General features: G+C 36.5%; 1 protein-coding gene across 1 annotated transcript in view; it reads left to right on the forward strand.

The window, feature by feature from the left end:
* DCC (DCC netrin 1 receptor) overlaps positions 1-22458 on the forward strand; it is a 1116938-nt gene that overhangs the window by 1052172 nt on the left and 42308 nt on the right. Inside the window, exon 26 of the mRNA XM_037016530.2 lies at positions 19339-19494. Coding sequence (XP_036872425.2) covers positions 19339-19494 — 156 coding nt within the window. The remainder of the gene's footprint in view (positions 1-19338; positions 19495-22458) is intronic.

The raw sequence follows: 22458 nt of genomic DNA on the forward strand, positions 1-22458 counted from the left end.
CACCCTCATTTCCCTTGACCCTCTTTCCCTATCATACTCACTGAAAAAACTAAGTGCTGGTTAAATTAGCTCTTCTACCATCTTCTTGCCATGTACCCTGACAGCTGACTTAATCAGAGAAAAGCACGTACCTTGTTTCCTGGGCATTTATGACCACAAATCCAAGGCTATCTGTTTGGAAATGCCCCTGCATCTCTCTAGTCGTTCATTGTTTCACTTTGTAAGATGAATGTCTTATATCTATTCTCACTTTTTAGACTCCCAATACCACTTTTCTTTCCCCACTCTCAGCTAATAATCTTGCTTCTTTTATCACTAAAAAAAGAAAAGCATTCAAAAATTGTTTTCTTATCCTTTCATCAAATCTAGCTGAAGTTTGTGCTCCTGTCTGAAGCCAGCTCTTTCTTCATTGCTTGTCACCCACAAAGGGACTGGACTCTTCTGTAATATCTCTTTTCTGCATCATCCATTTTCCCTCCTCACTGATAATTCAACTAAGCATCGCCATTCTGATACAACTCCTGTTTTGCGCAACTTGCTTGATACCACCTTCCCCTTTAAAGCCCCACTTCTTCCTTTCCCTGAAAAACTCCTTTATAAGTTGTTCTATACTCAGTGTTTGCTTCTTTAGAATCTTCCTTATTAGTTTTAGTGACATTTTCACACCCTGTCCACCGAAACCGTGATTACCAAGGTTATCAATAGTCTCCACATTGTCAAATCCAATGGTCAATTCTCAGGTGCTCAGCAAAATTTGATAGCTTCTCACCTTTTTTCCTGAAACACTCTTCATGTGGCTTGTGGTATACTAAATGTTCCTGGTTTTCTTTCCATCCCACTGGTTGCTCCTTCTCAGTATCTTCTGCTTATTTCCCCTCTCACTCCCAGTCTCTGGAGTCAGAGCGTCCCAGGGATCAGTCTTCAGGCTTTTCTTCTCTTCTATCTGCATTAGCTTCTTCAGCGATACCATCTGGCACCAATGGCTTCAATACCATCTAAATGCTAATGGATCCCACATTTTATCTCTAGTTTAATCTCTTTCCAGAATCTAAGTCAACTTCCATATCAGCCATTGACTAACCTTCTCCAAATGGCTATCTGAAAGGCAAGTCAGCTATGTTCAAAATGAAAATCATTCTTTTCCATGATTCCCTTTTCCCATATCCACACTTGATCCTCCTATTCTTTTCCCCATTTCAATGAGTGATACCACTGGACATCCATTTGCTTTTGTTCAACACTCTAGATTCATGCTTCTTTATTCCGATTTCCTCACACCCCAAATTCAGTCTTTCCCCCAAGTGCTGTAGTTCTTGCTAGCAATACCTACTGTTCCACCTCCCCTGCTCCGCCCTTACCTGTGCACCACCATCTGTTACGGACTGTAGACTGTACCATAAGCCCATGACTAGTCTCTTCTTTAGCTCTTATCTCTCCAGTAAGGTGTCAGCACAGCAGCCTTTCAATATGTGGATTAGATTATGTTATTCCTCTTGACTTCCCATCATATGAACAAAATCCAATGACTTTGCCGTGTCCTACAAGGCCCTGTGGGGTCCACCTCTAGCCACGTCCCTCACTTCCCCTCCTGCTACTACTTTCCATAATCTGTTTCAGCCTCATGTTCCTCCTGTCTGTTCTTTGCATAATAATGCACATTCCAACTCAGAGACTTTTCCTTTGCTTTTTCTCTTGCCTGGAATCTCTCTTCATAGATATTTACATGGCTTTGCCTTCATTTCATTCAGGTCTGTGTTCAGTTGCCACCACCACACACAGATCTTCCCTGACTGTTGTCTAACAGCATGTTTGGTCAATCCCTGCTCTGTTCATTTTTCCCGACTAATGTGTATAGATTAACAAATCTGTTGAGATCACTTGATTTCCTCAATATCCAGAACAGAGCTTGGCACATGGTAGGCATCAATAGATAATTTAGTCGAATGAATGAATTAATGGTTCTTTCTGTTTTCTATAATATGTCATGTTTCACCTATGCTGAGTTTTATAGCAGTAAATGCAAAAAGTTACATGGAATTTATACTGAATGCCAACTGCTCAATGCATGCGGTAAATACTATTACTAAGCCTGTAACGCTGATAAGAGAACTAAAGCTCGGAGACTTTCAGTACCTAGCTTGCAGTCGCACTGTAAGTGACAGAGCTAGAATTTGGACTCAGAATGTCTGGGGTCAGAGTCCTGTACTTTTAACCATTATGTTCCCAGCTACAATACTCTGGGAATCTATTGCTCTTTTCCTTTTATTCCTCTCCCTGCACAGAGGGACACTGTACACTTACTTCCCTCTTTTTTCCCCCTACAGTGACTTTCCCCTCGTTACTAAGTTCTAGCTGTACCAATCTTTTTTTGCTTTCTTCTTAAAAATCACTGTGCTTCAGAAACTTCGTGGCATTTTCAGTCCTGTATATAACTTCCCTATCCTATTATGGGAACTTCCACAACATATTTTGAATCCCTGGCTGCCTTACCATTCCCAAGAGTCATATTTTTATTCTCCTCTTCATGACCTCTTCTTTATGAACTGCTAAAACAGCCTCATCGTTAGTCTTCCTCTCTCTACTCCTCCAGATTATTGTGTAAACTGCTTGCCAGATTTCTTCCTGAAACAGCTTAAACATGGCATTACACTCCATAAATTTCTCCAGTGGCTCCCATTGTCTGCCAAGAAAAATCAACTGCAAACCCCTCAGCATATCACATCTTAGTTGTTGCTGTGTCATTTTGTGTGTGTGTGTGTGTGTGTGTGTGTGTGTGTGTGTGTGTGTGTCTACCTTTGACACTTGACAACCTTGACTCATTGCCAGGCACAAATATGTCACCCTTTGTTTTTTCTCTCTGAACATTCCTTCCCTTTTGGAATAACTCAGTGGCTGTCTCTACTTAAGAAAATTCCATGCATCTTTCAAAGATCAGGACAGATACTGATGCTCTCATAAATCTTTTTCTGAATACTCAATCCAAAAATGATGGCTTCCTTTCTCATGTTTGAATAACATTTCTTTTTACCACTTTTGTGGCATTAATTACACATAGTACTACCTCATATGGGTGTTTAGGTCCAAATATTCCCTCTTCTAATAGGTTGGGAATTGTTTCATGATAGGGAAGGAATGTATCTAATTCATCTTCACAAGTATACATTGTATAGCTTCATACATTGTATATATAGCTCAATACTTAGGACAAAATTGGTACTTGCTGAATATCCATCAATGACTGAATGAATAAGTAAAAGTATTATGAGAATGCCTTGTTTCTGTAACACACCAGTATCTTAGGGCTTTTTTTAAAATCAGTTACAGAATATCTTCTACTAAAATTTCTAATACATTAAGAGCAGTTAAAATTGTTTTCATTAAACACGAAAGGAAATAATGAGCTTAGAAAGAAAAATTAAATCTAACAAGTACTGAGAACTTCTGAATATTCTTCACTGCTAAATACCTTGCTAATTGCTATTTCACTGAATCCTCATAACATTGTCATGTGGTGAGGTTATCCTGATTTTACAGATGAGAAACAGAGACTCTGAGAGCTTACGAACTTGCTCCAGTACGTACCTGGGCAACCTCTGAACTCTATGATGTACTGCATTTCCAAGGATAAAGATGCCTTACATACCTTATATTATTTATATCCTTTCTTTCTTTTTTTAAAGATATTGTGATAGTAGCATCTCCAATTTACAAACATGGAAACTAAAGTGTGAGAGTCTGAACCAGGCTTGTGCTTGACCTGTCCACGCACTATGCCCATCCTGTTGTCGCCTCAAGCTCTAAGTTGCTCTCTACCTAAAGCAGCAAACCTTCTCTTATTCCTAGTGTCTTCCCTACATGAATGAAGCCCTAAAATGACCAGCGATTAATTTTTATTATTTTAAAAATGATCCTTCAAGGCATGCACATGATTTTAAATAAATAGTTTTACAAAATTAATAGAAACCCTCTGACCCAGCAATTCCATTCTTAGACATATTCCACTCTTGGGCATATACACAGCAGATATATATATACAATATGTTCACTAAAAGACATGTACAAGAATGTGTGTGGCAATACCACTCATCACATCACATTGTCATTACTTTGTAATATAATCATATGATGGTGTATCACGCAGCAATGAAAATGAGCGAACTAAAATGACACAAACAATATGGAGACCCTCATAGACAAAATGTTGTAAGACAGAAATCTAACACCTGTATGACTCAACTTATGTAAAGTTCAAAAACAGGCAAGATATTCTGTTGGATTAGAATTCAGAAGGGCATTTAGTCTTAAAGGGAAGTGATTAGTGACTGGAAGCAATCATGGGGCAGTTTCTGATAATGTTCTATTTCATGCCCTGAGCATGGTTCAAGGCAATTCACTTGGAAAATCACTGGACACTACTTAGGATATTCCAGTTTAATATGCATGCTATACTTAAAATTTCAATAAGAAATGAAGTACCAACTGATATATATCTTTTGAAATAACTTCGTCACATTATATTCTTTGTTATCTCCAAGCTCTGTATTGGTAAACCTGTAACTAAAGAAAATGACTTAAACATTTAGCCAAAGTTTATTTTAAAATCAGTTCTTAAGTTTTCTCATAAATAAAACAGGCTCTTTGCAGTTGACAAGTTTGATAGGCCTTAGATAATTATGCTGAAAAAACAGAGATTGGTAGAGTTGTAACTGCATTCAGAACAGTAGATGCATTTACTGATGGCCCCACTTGCAGTTACATAGATTTGCTAGGGTGTAAAGCAAATCAGAGCATTGTACAGATTTCTAGTCACATGTATGAAGATGTTTGCCATTCCGCTTAAGAATCATTATTTTTCTAAGCTTGTTTTCCCCTCTTCCTTGACATTTTTCATACTCTATAAAATGTTAATTAGCAGATAAAATATAGACTACCTAAAGTGGTTGTTTTTTTTTCTTAAAACCCGGGAGGAAATGTATATTTCACTGGAGTACAAAATCTGTTTCTCTAAGATTATACTTCCTGGTTGAAAACATTACGTGGCCTGTCCTGTTCCCTCTCCCTGAACACAACTCACAGCCGAGTAAGCTGATGATCGTGACAAGCACGCCAGCTAATAGTAGACAGGAAAACCCAGATATGTGGATTCCCCAGTCCAGTGCTCTTCCCTAGCAAAGGCTGTCTAGCGATACAGTGGCCAAATAATTATTTAAAAATATTTTTTTGTTTACTATAAATAAAATTAATCATAAGGAATCAGAAGCATTAGATGTAACTTTCCTGCCTTCTTAAAGGGTGTACAAGGGCCATGTTTTCCCAGGAATCAGATTCTGAGACAGAGTTTGGAATACAGGGAATTTATCAGCAAGTGCTTTCTGGGAAACACCCACGAGACAGAGGGACACAGGCTTGGGGGTGAGGGAGAAACTGAACTGCTGATGCAGTTTAATGAAAGCCTTAGGTGACCCTATGGTTACTCTTGTGCTGGGATTGTCCTTCAGAATTGTCTCAAATGATGCAAGGTGGCATGGACTTCTGCACCTTGTCTCAGCTGGTCTTTGATGTGGGCTGCCCCTGTAAGTGGGGTGTAATCTTGGATGAGCAACTTCTTTGGCTGAGAGCAATTCCTAGAGAGATGTAGATTTACTAAAATTTCTAACATTTTATTATTTGATGGAACATAAGTATTCACGTGGCCTTGGGTCCCCTTTCCAGTTTCAACTTGTATTTTCTTCAGTAAAATGCTGAAGCAGAGGCAGAGACTCTGAGTTAGGAAGGATATAGATTGAAGCACACAACTTGTAAGATCACATCAGTTATAAAATTCCAATGATGTACCATATGATAGTTTCTTGGGCAGAATCCTCTTGAATTTCTTTTTTTTTTCTTTTTCCTCTTTTCCTGTACATCTTTGAGGCAGGGGCTTGGGGGGGGGGATGTAAAATCAGCCTTTAAAGGGAAAAAGAAGTCTCAAAAAGGTAACCTGAAGAGTCTAGTAAAATGACAGGCAAGGAGAGGCATACAGTTTTGCTTCTGTGATGGGTTAAGGGCTGCTTATGGCTACTGGTTTTGGAGCTTTCTAGAACATTCACTGTAAGAGCCAACCCTTTTTTCCCATTCCCACCATTTGCTTTAGTCACTTGACTGCAGATCTCAAACAATGAGTTGATAAAGCTATTGAGAAATGAATAAAGTTCCATGAGAAGAAGCAGATTTAAAAAACTGGAGTTCTATTAGCTTGAGGTGCTGAACTACCAGGTGGCCGTCTTGTACACAGATAGACATGGGGAAGGACTGGCCTTCCCCACTTCTGAAGCTTTGGATTCTAAGTCTGTATCCGTGTATGACCCTTGCATATGTGGTGTGAGAAGCCAATATTCCTAAAACTGGTCCCAGATCAATAGGCTTCTGGAACTGGGCATTCATTCCAGCACCCAGCAGCCCTTATAAGTGCCCACATCTGCTCAAGAATGCTTTCTTAGGCATAGTAAGTGCAAACAACTGTTCCAGTAACATAAACCCCAATGCATATGCATTTTCAACCATTAAGAACTTGTGGGAGCTGTGGCAAGAAAAAGAAAGTTAAAAGCTCACTAAAACTTGCATTAGAAATGATATTATCTAATATATGATTCCAAGTAATAGTTTGAGCAGAGCATTATTTAGATCATTATTCTTTGAGTCTGGAGTGCCTATTTCATTCTTCCTTTTACTATGAATTTCTGCAAGAGGTAGTATTTTGATAGCACCTCTCCAGTTCCCACAGTGCTATGTAAATGATTTGTATGACATTTGTTAATGAATGAGAGTTAAAAACACAGAGTTGTTTCTTTGCAGCTCTATATGCAAATGATCTTTTAAAATAAAACTTATCAATTAGTAATTCCACAGGATTATCAGAAAACTTAGGTCAGTAAGATTGTCAGAAATGGTCAAGATGTGGTCTTCAATAAGTCTCAAAAAGGCACTGATGGGGAGGACGGAATCATGTTTTTAAGAATTTTACAAGGCAAAAAAAATGGCTTGTTTATCAGAGATATAGGAGTCATCATGAATGGATCTGTCAAAGAGTTGGTGAAAGTAAAGAAATGTGGATGATGAAGTACAAAAGAAATACAAACATAGCTTTTAGAAAGGTTTTCTAGAGCAAAGTGAAGAATAAAGATCCTTTTCAGGATTTATGTTACCTAATTCTCCTTCAATTCCTAACATCTTAGAGATTTCTACAACAAAACATACTATCTTTTATTCCTAGACCTTTCTCATCTGAGTCAAGACTTTTGGGCAGCCTGGGGTAACTTGTAAAAGACTAGGCAGATATGCTCCTGGTGTCTTGGGAAAGTCACTGGTCTGCAGAAAAGGAAGCAGTGTGAGCCTCAAACTTATCTCAAAGGATAAGTTTTGGAAGCAGATCTGAGTCTTCCTTTCCTGCCATCTCATCTTCTGTGTCATACTCTTGATGTCAAAATATCCAGCTGTTTCAGATTTCCAGACTGGACAGCCATATTTCCTTTTGGCAGACCTCACTTGGGAAGGGTCAGGTAGAGGTGAGCAAAGGTAAGTGTGAGGACCTTACAGCTCCCTGCTCCCAGTGGGCTCCATTGGCCTTAGTGCATTTCCAGGGCCACCTTCAAACGGGCACTAATCCAGCCACCTCTGCGTCATATGTCATCTTGTAAGGTCTGTATAAACCACATGGAAAAAGGGCCAGCTAGACGTAGAGATAAAAAAGGTCTTCCCTTAGCTTTTTCCTTTCTAAATCCAAAAATCTTAGTGTCATAATTCCTGCAGGCTCAAATTTGAGTAAAAACTGTACCATTTAGTTGCCTCTCTTAAAACATTGCCCTCATTTATTGACTGTTAAGATAGGATTTTTTTTTGCTGTTTTAGAGAATTAATTATATTTTAATGACAGTTTTCAGCATCTTGGTAAAGAATTTGGCATATCTTTTTAAGGGCTCACATTTTTTATTTTTTCTATTTTTAACAGCTTTATTGAGAATAATTCATCATATCTATCTGTATACTTATATTTATTTAATGTATGTAATTTGATAAGTTTGGACATATGCATATACCCATGAAGATATCACCACAATCAAGGTGCTAGACATACAGGAAGGGTGCTTTAAACATTTCCTATTCGGTCGTACTCCACTCAGTCTTGGGGGGATCTACTGAAGCTCAGTAGATGAAGAACAATAACCAGCACTATGCAGGCTGACTCCTGACCCTCCTCTCCACTGTACTTCTGTGGAAGATCTCTTTAATCCTCCCAACCGCACCACAAAGTCAGCACTATTATCATCTCTACTTTACCATGAGAAAACTAAGAAATAAGAGCTTGAAGAACTTGCTCACATTAATGTATAGTTATCTATTACTGTGTAACAAATTATGACCAGAATGTAGCAACGTAACACAATTGTTAATTTTCTCAATAGCTTCTGAATGTCAGAAAAAGAGGAACAATTTAGCTCGGGAGTTCTGGGCTCATGGTCTCAAGTCATCTCGTGAGTTTCTCAGTCTCTTGGACAGACGATTCTGTTTCCTATCCACAGGTTTACTGGTGTGTCTTCAACCCATGACTCCTGGCTTCCCCCAGAGTGAGTGATCTGAGGGAGAAGGATCAAGCAATCTTTTTTAACCTAATTTTGGAAGTGACATACCCTCACTTCTGCTGCATTCTCTTGGTCACTCGACCAACCTTGATAGAATGTGGCAGGGAACTCCACAAAGATATGCATGCTATGTGGTGGCAGTCAATGCAGGCAGCTTGGATATTGGCTATGACACATACTTCCTAGCAACTGACAGCACTAGATAATGAACCCAGACAGTTGAACCTCAGTGCTTGCATTTTTTCCCACCGTAGAACCCATGTTTCTGAATGTTCATGCTTTTCCTAAAGGGGACTTTGGTGGAATTCATTAATACTTGTGGATGTCATTCAGTGATGATTGCTATCAAAGGGCACCTGAAAATGGGAAGAAGATAAGAATTATTTTTTTAAATTTTTTATTAAGGTATTATTGATATACATTCTTATGAAGGTTTCACATGAAAAACAATGTGGTTACTACATTTACCCATATTGTCGAGTCCTCACTCATACCCCAATGCAGTCACTGTCCATCAGTGTAGTAAGATGCCACAGATTCACTATTTGCCTTCTCTGTGCTACACTGTTTCCCCCGTGATAACCCACACCATGTGTACTAAACATAATACCCCTTAATGCCCTTCTCCCTCCCTCCCCACCCACCCTCCCACACCCCTCCACTTTGGTAACCACTAGTTCCTTCCTGGAGTCTCTGAGTCTGCTGCTATTTTGTTCCTTCAGTTTTACTTCATTGTTATACTCCACAAATGAGGGAAATCATTTGGCATTTGTCTTTCTCTGCCTGGCTTATTTCACTGAGCATAATGTCCTCCAGCTCCATCCATGTTGTTGCAAATGGTAGGATGTTTCTTTCTTATGGCTGAAGAATATTCCATTGTGTATATGTACCACCTCTTCTTTATCCATTCATCTACTGATGGACACTTAGGTTGCTTCCGTATTTTGGCTATTGTAAAAAGTGCTACAATAAACATAGGGGTGCACGTGTCTTTTTGAATCTGAGAAGTTGTATTCTTTGGGTAAATTCCAAGGAGTCAGATTCCCAGGTCAAATGGTATTTCTATTTTTAGTTTTTTGAGGAAGCTCCATATTGCTTTCCACGATGGTTGAACTAGCTTACATTCCCACCAGCAGTGTAGGAGGGTTCCCCTTTCCCTGCATCCTTCCCTGCATTTGTTGTTCTTAGTCTTTTCGATGCTGGTCATCCTTACTGGTGTGAGGTGATATCTCACTGTGGTTTTAACTTGCCTTTCCCTGATTATTAGTGATGTGGAGCATCTTTTCATGTGTCTGTTGGCCACCTGAATTTCTTCTTTGGAGAACCATCTCTTCATATCCTCTGCCAATTTGTTAATTGGGTTATTTGATTTTTGGGTGTTGAGGCATGTAAGTTGTTTATATATTTTGGATCTTAACCCCTTGTCAGATATGTCATTTACAAATATGTTCTCCCAAACTGTAGGATGCCTTTTTGTTCTGTCAATGGTGTCCTTTGCTGTACAGACACTTTTTAGTTTGATGTAGTCCCATGAGTTCATTTTTGCTTTTGTTTCCCTTGCTCTAGGAGATGCATTCAGGAAGAAGTTGCTCATGCTTATATTCAGGAGATGTTTCCCTATGTTTTCTTCTAAGAGTATTATGGTTTCATGACTTACGTTTAGGTCTTTGACCCATTTCAAGTTTACTTTTGTGTTTGGGGTTAAACAATAATCCAGTTTCATTCTCTTGCATGTAGCTGTCCAGTTTTGCCAACACCAGCTGTTGAAGAGGCTGTCATTTCCCCATTATATGTCCATGGCTTCTTTATCATATATTAATTCACCATATCTAGTTGGGTTTATATTGGGGCTCTCTAGTCTGTTCCACTGGTCTATGGATCTGTTCTTGTGCCAGTACCAAATTGTCTTGATTACTGTGGCTTTGTAGTAGAGCTTGAATTTGGGGAGCATAATCGCACAGCTTTATTCTTCCTTCTCAGGATTGCTTTGGCTATTTGGGGTCTTTTGTGGTTCCATATGAATTTTAGAAAGATTTTCTCTAGTTCGTTGAAGAATGCTGTTGGTATTTTTATAGGAATTTCATTGAATCTGTAGATTGCTTTAGGCAGGATGGCCATTTTGACGATATTAATTCTTCCTATCCATGAGCATGGGATGTGTTTCCAGTTATTGGTATCTTCTTTAATTTATCTCATGAATGTCTTATAGTTTTTAGGGTATAGGTCTTTCACTTCCTTGGTTAGGTTTATTCCTAGGTATTTTATACTTTTGATGCAACTGTGAATGAAATTGTGTTCCTGATTCCTTTCTCTGCTAGTTTATTGTTAGTGTATAGGAATGTCACAGATTTCTGCAGATTAATTTTGTATCCTGCAACTTTGCTGAATGCAGATATTAGATCTAGTAGTTTTGGAGTGTAAGCTTTAGGGTTTTTATGTATAATATCATGTCATCTGTGAACAGAGACAGTTTAACTTCTTCCTTGCCAATCTGGATGCCTTTTATTTCTTTGTGTTGCCTGACTCCCATGGCTTGGACCTCCAGTACTATGTTGAATAGAAGTGGGGAGAGTGGGCATCCCTGTCTTCTTCCTGATCTTAAAAGAAAAGCTTTCAGCTTCTCGCTGTTAAGTATGATGTTGGCTGTGGGTTTGTCATATATGGCCTTTATTATGTTGAGGTATTTGCCCTCTATACCCATTTTGTTGAGAGTTTTTATAATGAATAGATGTTGAATTTTGTCAAATGCTTTTTCAGCATCTATGGAGATGATCATGTGGTTTTTGTCCTTCTTTTTGTTGATGTGGTGGATGATGTTGATGGATTTTCAAATGTTGTACCATCCTTGCATCCCTGGAATAAATCCTACTTGATCATGATGGGTGATCTTTTTGATGTATTTTTGAATTCGGTTTGCTAATATTTTGTTGAGTATTTTTGCATCTATGTTCATCAGGGATATTGGTCTGTAATTTTCTTTTTTTATGGTGTCTTTGCCTGGTTTTGGTATTAGAGTGATGCTGACCTCGTAGAATGAGTTTGGAAGTGTTCCCTCTTCCTCTACACTTTGAAAAACTTTAAGGAGGACGGGTATTAGGTCTTCACTAAATGTTTGATAAAATTCATTGGTGAAGCTATCAGGTACAGGAATTTTGTTCTTAGGTAGTGTTTTGATTACCAGTTCAATTTCATTGCTGGTAATTGGTCTGTTCAGATTTTCTGTTTCTTTCTGAGTCAGCCTTGGAAGGTTGTATTTTTCTAGAAAGTTGTCCATTTCTTCTAGGTTATCCAGTTTGTTAGCATATAATTTTTCATAGTATTCTCTAATAATTCTTGGTATTTCTGTGGTGTCCGTAGTGATTTTTCCTTTCTCATTTCTGATTCTGTTCATGTGTGTAGACTCTTTTTTCTTGATAAGTCTGGCTAAGGGTTTATCTATTTTGTTTGTTTTCTCGAAGAACCAGCTCTTGCTTTCATTTATTCTTTCAATTGTTTTATTCTTCTCGATTTTATTTATTTCTGCTGTAATCTTTATTATGTCCCTCCTTCTACTGACTTTGGGCCTCCTTTGTTCTTCTTTATCTTGCTTCGTTAATTGTGAGTTTAGACTGTTCATATGGGATTGTTCTTCTTTCCTGAGGTAGGCCTGTATTGCAATATACTTTCCTCTCAGCATGGCCTTTGCTGCATCCCACAGGTTTTGTGGTGTTGAATTATTGTGATTTGTTGCCATATATTGCTTGATCTCTGCTTTATTTGATCATTGATCCATTAGTGATTTAGGAGCATGTTGTGAAGCCTCCATGTGTTTGTGGGATTTTTCAATTTCTTTGCTTAATTTATTTCTAGTTTCATACCTTTGTGGTCTGAGAAACTGGTTTGTACAATTTCAATCTTTTTTTTGAATTTACTGAGGCTCTCTTTGTGGCCTAGAATATTATCTATTCTTGAAAATGTTCCATGTGCACTTGAGAAGAGTGTGAATTCTGCTGCTTGTGAGTGTAGAGTTCTGTAGATGTCTGTTAGGTCCATCTCTTCTAATGTGTTGTTCAGTGTCTCGGTCTCCTTACTTATTTTCTGTCTGGTTGATCTGTCCGTCAGAGTGAATGGAGTGTTGAAGTCTCCTAGAATGAATGCATTGCATTCTATTTCCCCTTTTAATTCTGTTAGTATTTGTTTCACGTATGTAGGTGCTCCTGTGTTGAGTGCATAGATATTTATAATGGTCATATCTTCTTGTTGGATTGACCCTTTTATCATTATGTAATGTCCTTCTTTGTCTCTTGTGACTTTCTTTGTTTTGAAGTCTACTTTGTCTGATGCAAGTACTGCAACTCCTGTTTTTTTCTCCCTATTGCATGAAGTATCTGTTTCCATCCCTTCACTTTTAGTCTGTGTATGTCTTTGGTTTTAAAGTGAGTCTCTTGTAGGCAGTATAAAGATGGGTCTTGTTTTTTTATCCATCCATGACTCAATGTCTTTTGATTGGTGCATTCATTCCATTTACATTTAGGGTGATTATCAATAGGTATGTACTTATTGCTATTGCAGACTCTTGAGTCGTGGTCACCAAAGGTTCAAGATTAACTTCCTTACTATCTAAGAGTCTAACTTAACTCACTTAATATGCTATTATGAACATAGTCTAAAGGTTCTTTTCTTTTCCTCCTTTTTCTTCATTTTCCATTCTTTATATATTAAGTATTGTATTTTCTACTCTTTGTCTATCCCTTGATTGACTTTGTGGATAGTTAATTTAATTTTCCATTTGCTTAATAATTAGCTATTCTACGTTCTTTACTGATTTTAATACCTCTGGTGACAGTTATTAAACCTTAGGAATACTTCCATCTATAGCAGTTCCTCCAAAATAGACTGTAGAGATGGTTTGTGGGAGGTAAATTCTCTCAGCTTTTGCTTATCTGGAAATTGTGTAATCCCTCTTTCAAATTTAAATGATAATCTTGCTGGATAAAGTAATCTTGGTTTCAGGCCCTCTGCTTCATTGCTTTAAACACATCATGCCAGTCCCTTCTGGCCTGTAAGGTTTCTGATGAGAAGTCTAATGATAGCCTGATGGGCTTCCTTGTATGTATCTTATTTCTCTCTCTGGCTGCTTTTAATAGTCTGTCCTTATCCTTGATCTTTGTCATTTTAATTACTATATGTCTTGGTGTTGTCTTCCTTGGGTCCCTTGTGTTGGGAGATCTGTGGATCTCCATGGCCTGAGAGACTATCTCCGTCCCCAGACCAGGGAAGTTTTCAGCTATTACCTCCTCAAAGACACTTTCTATCCCTTTCTCTCTCTCTTCTTCTTCTGGTGCCCCTATAATGCAAATATTGTTCCATTTGGATTGGTCACACAGTTCTCTCAATATTATTTCATTCTTAGAGATCCTTTTTTCTCTCTGTGCCTCAGCTTCTATTTATTTCTCTTCTCTAGTTTCTATTTCATTTATCATCTCCTCCACCATATCTAATCTGCTTTTAATGCCCTCCATTATGCTCTTCAACAATTGGATCTCCAACTGGAATTCATTCCTGAGTTCTTGAATATCTTTCCGTATCTCCATGAGCATGTTAATGATTTTATTTTGAACTGCCTTTCAGAAAGATTCATGAGGCTGATGTCATCTTTCTCAGGAGCTGTATTAATAATTTTACTTTGAACCAGGTTCCTTTGGCATTTCATATTTGTATATGGCGCCCTCTAGTGTCCAGAAGCTCTACTATCTCGAGCTACTCAGCCCCTGAAGCAATGTCGAGGGTCGCAGGGCAGTGGTATTGGTGCCTGGAGGGAGGAAAGAACTTTTTCCTGCTTCCTAGCTGCTGTGCCTGTCTCCTCTGCCTGAACCAGTGGGCTGCACACAAAGGTATAAGCCTCTATGCTTTGCATCTATAGTTGCTGTAGACAGATCTTCCCTCTGTCTGGCCTAACGCCAGGGTAGGGTTTGCCAGTTTGCGAGCCAGGTGGGGCTGGCCAGGAGAAAGGCGCAGTGGGCTGCGTATCACAGAAGGGTCCTTGGAGCTGTGTAGCCAGCCAGGGAGCTGGAGCACCTGAAAATCATGAAAGCTCCCAAACTGCTAGGCAGAGTGCACCTGCTGTCCTTTCTCCTGACCAGTAAGCTCTGTGCAATCCTTGCCCCTTTAGCAGCCCTCTTGCTAAGGGCTTCCTTGTTAGGAAGTCTCTCAGATTTCCTGCCTTTCTTTTGTCTCAGAGCAGCCAGATATGGATTCCTGCTTTCCATGAGCGGCTGAAATCTCATTCTCTCCAGGAATTCTGCCTGTCTTAGCTTTCCAATCCCCTAATCATGAGAGTATCATGAAAACACCATGAAATGTAGGTTTGTGCTCCCAGAGCAGATCTCCAGAGTTAGGTATTCAGCAGTCCCAGGTCTCCACTCCCTCCCCACTCCATTTCTCTTCCTCCTGCCGGTGAGCTGGGGTGGGTGAAGGGTTTGGGTCTCACAGGGCCACAGCTTTGGTACATTACCCTGTTCTGTGAGGTCTGCTCTTTTCTTCAGGTGTATGCAGTCTGACGCAGGCCTCTTTCGTGTTTCTCTTTCAAGATTAGTTGTATTATTTATATTTTTCTATTATATGTGGTTTTAGGAGGAAGCCTCTGTCTCAGCTCTCATGCTATCATCTTTAATCCAATTTCTCAGGAGATAAGAATATTATCTAGGGCAATAAACACTAAATTTCCAAATAGTCCAGATTTTAGATAGGACATTACAGAAGAGATGGTAAGGAGAAGCAAAATGAGAATTCAGAATATTAATAACTTTACTCATATTTGTCCACCTCTCCCCCTCCACAAGTCACAGTGCTTTCAAGTATCATGTTGGAAAATATATACAAAGGGCTTTGCTTCATAAAATGTGGCTTGAAAAAAAATCTCTGCTTTAGATTTCCTATAGGCCTCAAGATGTTATAAAAGTTTTAAATATCAGAGTGCCCTGTTCAGGGAGCTACATTATTCTGTAAGGGAATTTGTACTTGAAAAATCTTTGTGCATCAGTGTGAGATATAAATTCAGTTGTCAACAAGCTGTGTCAGAACAGATTTCTTGTTATATTTGGCCACAGAATGAAGATCTATTGAAAATGCTTGATGATATTACCCTCTGAGCTGTTTTACATAAATGTAGCAGCGCAGTGAATGCTTTGAGTTGTAGTATGAGCAGGTGTGTATGTATTTCTGACTCTCAAAACTGACATTAGGGGGAAAATACCAAAAGGCACCTCAATACATAGTGTTGTATCCAACTTACTATAGAATAATGATTTCTGCAACAACTATTTTATAAGTAAGTGGAGACTTCTGTGCCCTTTCAGAAATGAATCATGTATCAAAACACTTCAAAACCAAAGTTTTGGAATACTGCTTTTTCTATTTCTTTTCTGGGAATAGAACAATCAGAATTTTTAAGATGTAGAAACACAACAGATTGATTATTTTTTAAAGAACTTTTATTATTGAAAATCTTTTGTAATCAGGTCAGAAGTCAAAAATGAAAAACTCTTAAAAACTAAAATTCTTCCTTCAGTAATGAAAGACTTGGAACTGTAATATAAGTTTGGTCTCTAGGATTCTCTCAGTTCTTTAGCTTATAGATTCTGTGGCTTTCCAAATTATTTTATGTTCCTCCACTCAATTCAACTCTGACCAGGAGATATTTATGAATTTCTTTTTCTGAATGTATCATAAAATACTGGTTAAGGTAAAATAATATTGACAGGGAAATGTGCATGATTTATGGAGTGGGCACCTTCTATTTCTAAGGGAAGCTATCATTGTCACATTAATATGAGTAAAAATTGTCAACACAGGGAAGCCTTTGCAATCTGGTGATCAATATTAACGACTATGCAGTGATGCTGTTTGATCTGTAAGATGTATGAAATCATTAAATCGACTACCTCAGAGACTGAGATTTTGAGTTTTATGGATGTAGACTTTATGTATCATATGTCTCTTCTATACTAATGTATTGAAGTTTATTATTACTTCTACTACTACCACTATATAATAACTCTACACCCCAGAAGACTAAATAATACATCAACCACTTAAAAAGTCTTCAGTGGGTTAAAATGACAGATTTCTGAATATAACTTACAGAAAATCCTTCTTATTAACTTATTGAAAAATATGAAGTATCTCTAACACTGATACTTTGTGAGAAACACAAGGACTACACAATTATAACCTCTTCCTTAAGGAATGTAATGTCCGTTGGGCTGGTTGGGCTGGTGTCCGACTTGAATCTCTGATTCTTTTTAAAAGTTTCTTTATCATGTTTTCATTTCCTTTTACTAGAGTCTGCTCATATGTCTGTGTAGCCACAGTTGACTCTGAAATATATTTATTGAACTTTGTACTTTTACCATTTTTTCTCAAGTTTTCATTTAAATCTTCCCCCAAAAATTTAGAAAACTTTGTATCACCTCACACTTTTTTAATTTAACATTAAAAATAATGTTTTAAGTATCTGTGAAAGATATATTTTTTCCAGTATACTACTCTTTTAAATAAATCTAAAGCATAAAAACACCATAGCAATTTGATATCCATCATTCATTTATAAAACTTATCAGGAACCTCCTTTTGAACAGAGAAAAATTTCAATCACTCATGTTTCTCCTTGAACTAGTACCTACAATTACTTTCCCCACAGAAATAATATGCAAATGTCATCTACTTTTTGAATGTCTTTTATTGATCATCTTATTTCTTTGCAACAAAATCTTTTTATGAGCTGAAATTGTATGTTTGTTATAAACTTATGTGAGAATAAGTCTTTAACAGAAATTTTTTTTTCTTCTCAGTTGAGTTAACATTACAATTAGTATTTTTGTACAATTTTACATAAAATAAAATTCTATTTGAATTGTATTTAAAAACATGAATGAGACTTTCTGTCTCATTTTCTTTTATTGGTCTTCACACTGAGAAACTTTGTATATATGTGTAGTTGAGTGTTACAACAATGAATTTTTATAGCAGTCACTGAATGATTTAAACTTTTTCCAAATGACTTGACAAGATCATGTTGTGAACTCTCATCCAAACTTATTTTTTATAATATTTCAAGAAACAACTAGATAATGGCCTCCTTCAGTTCTGCTGGAAGTAAGACTTAGAAAGTGCCTGACTTTTAGAAGTATTTGTTACTCATTCAAGTTATTTAGTTTCTTATTTTCTAAGAGGTACACCTATAAAAAGCTTTACCAAGACTTAAAAGTAATTATAAGATATATCTGCCAGTTTTTTTCACTAAGAGTAACTTTTGTATAACGCAGTATATTAAGAGAAGATTGGAAACACTGAAATATCACTCATAATATATATGTCTTTGTGAATATAATTTTTGGAAAAGTGTTATCCTATTAAAATTTATATTTTTTCATTCAATTCATTAAAAACACCCATCATTTAACCAACTTAAAAGAGCTAGCCCTCATTGTGAAACCAATCAAAACATTTTTATGAAAAAGCCTGACTTCATTTTTCAATTAAAATAAAACATGTTAATATGTATTTCAACTATTATAAATATACTGAAAAGTAAGTTCTGGATTGCAATTTTTAAAGCTAACTTACTAGAAGCAGCCCTTTTGATTTAAACTCGGCATATATTTAATATAATTAATCTGCATTTTAAGTTAGAAAATGTACTTTAAAATCCTTTCATTGTTTCTAATTAATTTATAATGCAATATAATCTGTATCTATGATTATGAAGTTATTTATGTAAAAGGAATATAATTTTAAAAGAAAGATAAATATGCATGCTTGTGCTTATTGAACTTCAGCAATTGGCATTAGGGTATAATTAAATGGAAATGTATATAATAGAAATAATTTCATTAATTTCATAGACAGGAATATACTATAGTACTGAAATTGATCATTCTAGTAGCTAGCTTAAATTTTATTTTTTGTTAATAAGAGGTAGGGAATATAAAACATTTTATAAGATATAAGATGAAAATTGACAGAGTAAATATTTCATAATATGATATAATTGATACATATTGAATAATGAAATTGAGCAATGCTCACTAAACCTAGAACAGATTGTGTAATATATTTATCTATGGGTTTAAATGAGTGTAACTAAAAATATTTGATATTCCCAGAAAACCATTCAGTCACATTTAAATTAATGTGTCACTAAGCTATATTCTTTTGGCTGCTTGAAGTTATTTCTTTCTATTTAAATATAAATTCCAAATATGATTATTAAGGATATACCTTGCTTTTCTCTCTCTAGACTGTTTCTCAAAAGCATTACATGATTTCACAGAATTAACAGAAAATTCCCATTTCCTCAGTCTACTTTATTCAATATATTAAATTTCTCAACAAACCAACATTTTAATACCATAGTTCTTGCTTAGGAGAAAGAATAAGACAAAAATAAAACAAAAATCATGGAAGCATAAGGTGTTGTTACAATGGCTTGATTCATTACTTCTTTGAAACCATGGAAAGTTTTAAACCTCATGGTAGTGCCTCATTGTAAGATGTCAGTTGAGTGAGCTGTCTTTTCTAAAGTAAGAAAGGAACTTTGTGGAAAGAGAGGTAAGTAAGGAACCTACACTGTGTTATCAAGAGATGCATGGATTTGAAGATGTTAAAGTTTAGCCATTTCCTTTGTGCTTAGTAGATGTACACACAGGATTTAAAAAAAATAAACATCTTTGTTTTGCAGCTGTCGTGAGTGCCATTCCTGTGCCAACGCTAGAAAGTGCCCAGTACCCAGGAATCCTTCCGTCTCCCACCTGTGGATACCCACACCCACAGTTCACCCTCCGGCCTGTGCCATTCCCAACACTGTCAGTGGACCGAGGTTTCGGAGCAGGAAAAAGTCAGTGTTATGCATTTTCCTTTCTTTTTACTCAGAACAAATGAATAATGCCAAGGATGTCTTGTCAAATCTGTAGCATTTTGACGTTCTTATCTCCTGGAAATATTTATCTGTGATTGATCATAGATTGATTTTTCTATGATTTAGGTGCTCAAATTTTCTTTTTCAACAGTCCATCCTTTGGCTCCTGCTCACATGCCTTTGGGCTGATTCCCTAGGACTCTTTCCAGAACAGACTCCACTGACCAAATGAGGAGATATGGGGAAATAAAGATTAACTGGGTTGGTAAAACAATGATGTGATGGATGCTTGAAGTTAATATATGCTTTTAACTAGACAATTAATGATCAAGTGACTATCCTCCAACATATTCTTATATAAGTATCTGTTATATTTAAATATATCTCATTGATTCCTGATGAATCAGTACTTGAGTAGATGCTTTCATTTTCTTTAGTTAAATCAGTCATGCAATACCTTTTAATATTTAAGATAAAATTATTGGGAAAAAAAAGATTTCCACAGTATTTCATTTGTTTTATTTATTTATTTATTTGTCTGACTTTAATGAGATATAACTGACATATAACATTGTCTAAATTTAAGGTGTGCAATGTGTTTATTTGAGGCATTCATTTTGCAAAATGATTACTACCATAGAGTTAGCTAACACCTCCATCACATTATATAATAAACATTTCTTTTTGTGGTAAAAAGAAGCATTTAATTTCTACTTTCCTAGCAAACTTTCAATATATGATACAGCATTATTAACTATAATCACCATGCTGTACATTAGATCCTTAGAACTTACTCATTTTATAACTGGAGGTTTATACTCCTTGATAAATCTCCCCTTTTTTCCCCAACTCCCAGCCTGTTGCGACCACTTTTTTAGTCTCTGTGTGCATGAATTTGGCTTTTTGATTCCACATATAAGTAATAGCATATAATGTTTGTCTTTCTCTGACTTATTTCACTTAGCATAATTCCCTCAAGGTCCATCCATGTAGTCAAAAACATCAGATCATTCCTGTTTCCCATAGCTGAATATATTTGGTTGTGTTTATATACCACATCTTCTTTATCCATACATCTGCTGAAAGATGCTTAGGTTGTTTCCTTATCTTAGCTTTTGTGAGTAATGCATGATGGTCATAGAAGTGCAGATATCTCTTTGAGATCCTGTCTTCATTTCCTTTGGGTATATACTCAGATGTGAGACTACTGGATCATATGGTAGTTCCACTTTTAATTTTTTAAGGAACCACCATATTGTTTTCCATAGTTGCTGTACCAATTTACATTCCCACCTACAGTGCATAAGGTGTCTCTTTTCTCCATATTCTCACTAACACTTACCTCTTTTTGATGCAGCCATTTTAACAGGTGCAAGATAATATCTCATTTGATTTGCATGGTCTCTTATTGAAGAGACTCTCCTTTCCTGTATTTTATATTCTTGGCTTCTTTGTCATAAATGAACTGACAATATATGCATGGATTTATTTCTGGGCTCTCTATCTGGTTCCATTCATCTTTGTGTATGTTTTTGCATCTATACTATACTGTTTTGATTACTAAAGCTTTGTAATATAGTTTGAAATCAGGCAGTGTGAACAAAACCTCTAGTTTTGTTCTTCATTCTCAAGATTGCTGTGGCTATCCAGGGTCTTTGTGGTTTCATAAAAATTTGGGGATTATTTGTTCTATTTCTGTGAAAAATGGCATTGAAATTTTGATAGAGATTGCGTGAATATGTAGATCACTCTGGATAGCTTCGAAATTTTAACAGTATTAATTATTCCAAATCATGGGTATAGAATATCTTTCTTTTTATTTATGTCTTCAATTTCTTTCATGAATGCCTTATAGTTTTCAGTGTACAAATGTTACTTCCTTAGTTAAATTTATTCCTAAGTATTTTATTCCATTTGATGCAATTATAAGTGAAATTGCTTTCTTAATTTCTCTTTCTGATAGTTTATTTTTAGCATATAGGAACACAACTGATTTCTATAGGTTAATTTTTGTATCCTGAGGTTAGTATTTCATTTGTTTTACGGGAAGTAGATATGGAAAGAGACTCTCAAAACATTATGTATACCCTGGTGATTTTTTCTATACCATTTGACTTTTTTCTTCAAGCACAGCATTTTTAGATCAATTTTATGGTTCTCTTCTCTTAGTTGAGAACAGGTGACTCAGCAGCTCATGTGAGGTAGGAAGTTTCTAATAGATAAGATGATAACAGCAATAAAATAAATTTGTGAGGTAAGCTATACTTTTTTCTAACTCACCTGAGACAGCCCTAAAAAATCATAAATCATCTAGCTGTAGCAAGGTTAGAATTAAAAGGCATCAAAAATATGCCAAGAGAGAATTAGATATATTTTCCCTTTCCTCACTGTACACTGTGTCTACAGAATAGAGTTGTGTGCAAAAAACTCGAGAAAAAATTGTCTCCCAAACACATTGAAGGGAATTAAATGAGAAAGACGGGAAAACTCTGACAACCAAAATTTTCTGAATCCCAGGATTACTAGGAAGGTGATTCTAGTCAAAGAATTCAGAGCCTACAAGTCCTTTCTTCAGCTTCTGAAATGAACTCTCCCCAGCAGAAAAGAGTTTATAGTTTTAGTTTTGTTTTCCCCTCATTGGATCATTGTCCACTACTTTCTTTCGATTTCATAAACATTCTCTAACTGTAAAAGAAAGTGTAAGAAGATGTATATAATGGCCTTTACCTGTTCCCTCCAGCAAGATGGAGACCTGCCAAACTTCACTTTTTTTTATTTGAAATTAATTGTTGTATTTTATTCATGATGTGTCCCTGTCATTTCTTCTTCCTTTTTTAGTGGCGTAGTTCCTTTGGAAGTCCAACATCACATTTGTTCTTTCTTTTTTCTCTTGATTCGGTATAGCATACAAAATTGTCTCAATGAATCAGGGGCAAAAAGATT

This window comes from Manis javanica, chromosome 9 (genome assembly GCF_040802235.1).
Source record: "Manis javanica isolate MJ-LG chromosome 9, MJ_LKY, whole genome shotgun sequence".
NCBI classification, from domain to species: domain Eukaryota; kingdom Metazoa; phylum Chordata; class Mammalia; order Pholidota; family Manidae; genus Manis; species Manis javanica.